The sequence below is a fragment of the Nylanderia fulva genome, unplaced genomic scaffold, assembly GCF_048542155.1.
Source record: "Nylanderia fulva isolate GAGA-0341 unplaced genomic scaffold, ASM4854215v1 Scaffold779, whole genome shotgun sequence".
Classification (NCBI taxonomy): Eukaryota; Metazoa; Arthropoda; class Insecta; order Hymenoptera; family Formicidae; genus Nylanderia; species Nylanderia fulva.
Window position 1 is genome coordinate 19,379 of NW_028190893.1, and position 5,930 is coordinate 25,308.

At 48.4% G+C, this 5,930-nt stretch overlaps 2 protein-coding genes across 2 annotated transcripts; both read right to left on the reverse strand.

Moving 5' to 3' along the window:
• Nucleotides 1-264: 264 nt before the first annotated feature.
• Nucleotides 265-3,384, reverse strand: LOC114937205 (uncharacterized). The gene has a single exon (XM_085489032.1). It carries the CDS (start codon nt 3,382-3,384, stop codon nt 265-267), a length of 3,120 nt encoding a protein of 1,039 aa, XP_085345158.1.
• A 43-nt stretch (nt 3,385-3,427) lies between these two features.
• Nucleotides 3,428-5,522, reverse strand: LOC114937204 (uncharacterized). The gene is made up of 2 exons (XM_085489033.1): nt 4,452-5,522; nt 3,428-4,357 (listed from the first exon to the last, which is right to left on the reverse strand). Exons 1-2 carry the CDS (start codon nt 5,520-5,522, stop codon nt 3,428-3,430), a joined length of 2,001 nt encoding a protein of 666 aa, XP_085345159.1.
• Nucleotides 5,523-5,930: the final 408 nt, after the last annotated feature.

The window sequence follows — 5,930 nt, forward strand, 5'->3', positions numbered from 1 at the left end:
TCGACAAGAATCCAATACAGACTGAATGTTCTGACCGACAATGTATATCGAAGGATACAACTCGATAATATTTTGGTTCGGAGGAGGGGTATCAGCTTGCCTTGCGTGTTTGTGAGATCGAGCGCGTGTATGTAAGTACACGTGATACAGTAGCGGTATGGCACAAGGGAAATGACAGACAGATTTCAATTTTTTGTCCAAACATTCCGCCCGCCTTGTCAAGACCATAATGACAACTAAACGTCAGTCGAGTTCCTTTGATTCTCACTGTTTTGTAACGTTCGGTAAAAGGCACAATTTTACGATCGGTCGCTTTAGAGTAGTGGTAGCAGTTTTTACTGTAGCTACTCTGACTAGTTCGTCTGAGCCGGGATGCGTTTCGATTATCCGCGCGAGGGGCCATTTGGTCAGAGGGAAGCGTTCGTCCTTGACTATTACTAGGCTGCCCTCTTGAAACTTTTCTTGTTTTCGATGCCACTTGGATGATGTCTGGAGCTCGTGTAGATATTCCGACGACCAACGTCGCCAAAATGATTCTGTCATTTGACGAAGCATTTGTAATCGTGATAGTCGATTTTGAGGTAGATCGATGAGGGATGGTTCAGGAACGGCCGTGAGAGAGTTCCCGACGAGGAAGTGTCCTGGTGTTAAGGCGACGGAGTCAGAAGGATCGTCTGAGAGGGCCGAGAGCGGGCGCGAATTCAAGATTGCTTCGATTTGAATCAATAGTGTTGACAATTCTTCATAGGTGAGCAGGGTCTCGCCGATCACTCGACGGAGGTGATGTTTGACGGATTTTACTCCGGCCTCCCATTTTCCGCCAAAATGTGGAGCCGAAGGAGGGTTAAAGCTCCACTTTACTCCATCGTTGGCGAGAATGTTAGCAATGTGAGCCCATTCCTTAGAGGAAGCGGTGAACAATTTTTTCAACTCGGAAGCTGCGCCGACGAAATTGGTCCCACAGTTGCTCGTGATTGTTGAGCATAGGCCTCTTCGTCCGGTGAATCGTTTGTAAGCAGCTAGAAATCCATCAGTTGAGTAGTCGGTAGCTACTTCTAGATGAACAGCTGAGGTACTAAAACAAACAAAAATTATGAAGTATCCCTTGACTGTCTTCGCTCCGCGTCCGCGGAATGACTTTAGAGTCAAAGGACCGGCATAATCGACTCCGGTATTGAAGAATGGTCGACATGGAGTGACACGAGAAGCTGGAAGTTGTCCGATGAGTTGTTGACTGGCGGCGGCGCGATGACGGGCACACGTAATACAGTTATGGATGAATGAGCGAATAGGAGTTCGTCCACCGATAATCCAAAACTTATGCCGTATTAACGATAACGTCAGCTGCGGTCCGCCGTGTAATGAGCGCCTGTGATAGTAATCAATTATGAGCGTTGTTAGTCGAGAATCTCGTGGTAAGATGAGCGGATGTTTTTCTGATGGCTCCAGTTGAGAGAAGTGAAGTCTTCCACGTAGCCTGAGATGTCCGGTTTCGTCTAGGACAGGAGAGAGCTTCAGTAGGGAACTTGAGGGAGAGAGTTGCTTGTTGTTTCTCAATGTTCGGAATTCTTTCGAAAAGTAGGCTTGTTGAGTTAATTTTACCCACAGTAGTAATGCGGATTCTAACTCGGAAGGCGTCAGGACCGCTTGATGGGGTCTATGTGCTGTGGATTTTCGGAAGCGGTCAAACGCCCGTAGGAGCCAGGCTGTGGTGCGTAGAAGCGAGGTGAGCGAAGAGTATCTTTCGATGAGATCTCCGAGGTCAACTTCTGGTTTTTCGTTAGCGAGGGTACAAGAGACAGGACGCTTTTCTAGATTAATTGTTGATTCGATCTTTGGAGTCAGGGATGGCCAAGATGAAGAGTGATGTTGTAGCCAAGAGGGTCCCTTCCACCAGAGCTGAGCATGCGGAAGCGAGTGGAGAGGTATTCCTCGAGATGCTAGGTCCGCTGGGTTTTCCGTTCCGGTGACATGATGCCAGCGAGAATTCGAGAGCTCTTGAATGAAAGAGACTCGATTCTGAACGAAATCTTTCCAACGTGATGGGTGACCTTTGATCCATGTTAGAGCGACCGTAGAGTCGGTCCAGAGATGAGTTGACGTGTGATGAATTTGGAGCACGTTGCGAATTTTGAATACTAGTCGGACGAGAATTACGGCAGCTGAGAGCTCGAGGCGCGGAATCGTCATGCGTTTCAGAGGTGCTACTTTGGTTTTGGCGCTGATAAGGGTGACATAGATGTCGTCGAATTTGTTTATGACGCGCAGATAGACCACAGCAGCGATGGCGTTCTGTGATGCATCTGAGAATCCGTGGAGTTCGATCGCGAGGGATGACGTAGTTATGCCGACCCAGCGTGGGATTGAGATCGTTGTCACGTTTTCGAGTTGTTGAGTGAAATTGATCCAGCGCGATTTGAGGTTTTCGGGAAGCTCTTCATCCCAATCAAGGCGAATTGCCCAGAGCTCTTGCATGAACATCTTAGCGACAATGACGATTGGCGCCAGCCATCCGAGCGGATCGAACATGCTCGCAGTGAAGGAGAGCACTGACCGCTTCGTCAGGGATCCAGCTGGTGGTGGCGATGGTGCTGAGAACACGAAACGATCGGATTGGTAATGCCATTGTACACCGAGTGTATGATGTATCGTTCGATCGTCGACTGAGAGGATTGGAGATGACGCTTGATCTTGATGAGGAATGTCAGCTAGAACTTCAGGGTCGTTGGAGATCCATTTTCTGAGATGGAACCCGCCAGCTATGAGGGATTCGTTTAGTTGGTTGATCTGTGTTTTAGCTTCAGATATACTTGATGCGCCGGAGAGAACGTCGTCCACATAGGTATCGCGGCTTAAGATTTCGGCAGCAAGCGCCCGCGGAGAATCTGATTCGAAAGCGAGTTGCTGCAGGCAACGCAGAGCGAGATACGGAGCACACGCGAGACCGTATGTTACTGTGCACAGATGATATTCTTGCGGAGTCTCACTCGGGTCGTTTCGCCAAAGGATTTTTTGTAGTGGCCAGTCGTCTTCGTGAACGCGAATTTGACGATACATTTTTTCGATGTCAGCTGCGAACACGTATTGATGTCTGCGCCATCGAATGAGAATGTCTGAGAGATCGGTTTGCAGTTTCGGACCGACATGAAGCACGTCATTTAGTGAAAAACCGAGAGTCGTTTTCTGCGAACCGTTGAACACTACGCGTAGTTTCGTTGTCGCGCTAGTTTCGCGAGTAACGTCGCGATGCGGCAGGAAGAACTCGCGTTGGTGACACTTTTCGGATGAGTTGTGAATCCGCATGTGATCGAGATCGTGGTATTCGCGTAAAAAGTCGCTGTAAGCTGATTTGAGGGACGGATTCGAGTTGAACCGGCGTTCCATTCGGAGGAGAGCGTTCTGAGCGAACGTGCGAGAGTCACCAAAATCACTTATGTTCCTTTTGAGAGGGAGCCGAACCACGAATCGTCCTTGTATGTCGCGAGAGTGAGTCGATTCGAAATGAGTTTCGCATTAAGATTCTTCTGGCGTGAGGTCGAGGGATTATTTCTTCTTGAGACCAGAAGCGTTGTAAGAGATCGAGCAGTTCGGAGTCAAGCGAGCATTGCATTCCATTGAGAGAGTAGTCGTCTTCGATGGAGGCTTCACTAGTTGAAAGCGGGCCTGATAAAATCCACCCAAAAGCTGTGTTTTGAGCAATGGGTGCTCCGATAGGTCCGCGGCAAAGACCTTGTTTGAGGACTTGAGCATAAACTATTGATCCGAGTACTAGGTCAATCTTTCCGGGCGTGGCGAAGTTTGGATCCGCGAGCTGAAGATTTTGAATATGCGGCCACTGTTTATATTCGAGTTGAGCGGGTGGAATATATGCCGTCAATTTCGGTAAAACGAGAGCGTCAATTTCGAAATAGATCGATGAATCATACAGTGAGGCGATACGGAGTTGTACGATGCCGTTTGAAACGCTGTTTCGTTGAGCACCGATACCGACAATTGGGATAGCCGCGGAGCGACGCGGGAGCTTTAGTGATTGAGCAGCGGATTCAGAGATGAATGACACTTCTGATCCTTGGTCTAGTAACGCTCGAAGTTGCGATGATTGATCGTGTCGAGATAGAACTCTTACTACGGCGGTAGCTAACAGAGCAGGGGCGCGACGCCTGGTTCTTGATTGCGAGAGATGGCTTGAAGCTTGATAGTCTTGGGGTTGGTTGATGTTGAGCTGGTTAGTGTGCTTTGCTTCTTGAAGAGTACTTGCGTGAGCGGTTGGTTGAGCCGCTGAGATGGACGCTGCGGGAGTTATGTTCGCGACGGTATCGCTGTTGCTGTTCGGTGCGTGCAACGTTGTGTGGTGTTGCTTTCGACAGATTCGGCAGCGTTTTGTATTGCGACACATTTTCAACTGATGAGGCCCAAGGCAATTGAAACAGAGATTCTTCAATAGGACTAACCCTCGTCGTTGGTCGTATGGCTTCTCTAGATATTTGGAACACGACGAAAGGTAGTGTCCCGCGGCGCACAACACACTTTTGTTCCGGCGCGGTAGCGATATATGATCGTGCGCCTGATGGTCGCGAGGTCGACGAATTTATTTGTTGTTTTCGAGGCAGCGATCTTTCGAGAGCTTCGAGCGTGTAGATGCGGCTGATTAGGAAGGTCTCGAAGTCCGCGAACGAGGGCGGATCTGTTTTGGCTCCTAGTGAGTCTTCCCATCTCTTCAGCGATTCGGCATCAAGCTTTCGAACCATTAAAAAAACGATAATGAGGTCCCACTGTTTTACGGGACAACCGAGAGTTTCGAGCGCGCCGATGGCTTCCTTAGTATCGCCAAGGAGCCGTTTGATATCGGCTGCGTTTTCTGTTTTTATTCTTCGGGTCGCGAGGAGGCACGTTAGTTGAGCGTCGATAAGAATTCGTTTATTTTCATATCGAGAGATGAGATTTTCCCACGCGCGAGTGAAGTTTTCACCAGTCATTGCGATGTTTTTTAGATGTTGTAAAGGTTCGCCAGAAAGGCTCATTTTGAGATAATGGAGTTTTTCAATTTCTGAGAGCTCGGAATTGTCTATGATAATTGACGTGAAAAGATCCCGGAAGTGACTCCACTCTGAGTAGTCGCCTGAGAACTTCGGTATGTCGATGCGCGGTAGCCGTCGAGATCGCGACCCGGTAGATGTGCTCAACGATGCTTCGGCGGCAGATATATTTTGAGGAACTGGTGGAGCTAGGCTTTCGAGGATGTTGAGCATGTAGCCGTGTGCGTCTATGAAAGCTTCTTCGCACATGGAATAGAGATCATCTTTGAAGTACGGCAGTGTCTTTTGTTCGGGGGTGATCGAGGTGAAGAGATTCTCGTCGTGAGCTTGAAATTTATCCCAATTAACCCTTAATGCTTCAATGCGACTCTGCACATTGCCGCGATTTATTCGGGACGGTCCGAGTTTTTTCAGATTTTCGACCGAACGCGTGATAAGGCCGAATAGGACGTGTTGACGTTCCATGATCTTCTCGATCGAGGCCATTATTCGGACGAATCAGTTGGGGTTCGAATAGGGATCTCACACTAAATACCCTTTTTCGGTACGGAGGTGGCGTACACTGAAACTGCACTCGCTATTTCCTTTCGGAGGTACTGATGCGACTTTTTTAATGTTCGATACGATTCTTGAGGAGTCTCAAATTTCCGGTGGATTTTCGCCGAGAAAGTCACTCGCGACGAACTTTCGGCGATCCGGCTCGAAGGACCATGTCGAAACTTTCAGTTGAAAACGATTTACGTACTATCCGTTATAAACCGAACTGTTACTTTAGCTGGAGACGTCGGAATGTTGAGACTCGAGAAAAGGAAAGGTTTCGATAAATTCGTTCTTTATTAAGAGAAACGCTCTCGACAAGAATCCAATACAGACTGAATGTTCTGACCGACAATG

Excerpts from the sequence above, each read along its gene's own strand:
- LOC114937205 (XM_085489032.1), bottom strand. The coding sequence starts at position 3,384 with ATGGAACGCCGGTTCAACTCGAATCCGTCCCTCAAATCAGCTTACAGC.
- LOC114937204 (XM_085489033.1), bottom strand. The coding sequence starts at position 5,522 with ATGGCCTCGATCGAGAAGATCATGGAACGTCAACACGTCCTATTCGGC. Across the intron at positions 4,358-4,451 it reads CCATACGACCAACGACGAGG|CAACACCACACAACGTTGCA; the intron begins GTTAGTCCTATT and ends ATCTGTCGAAAG.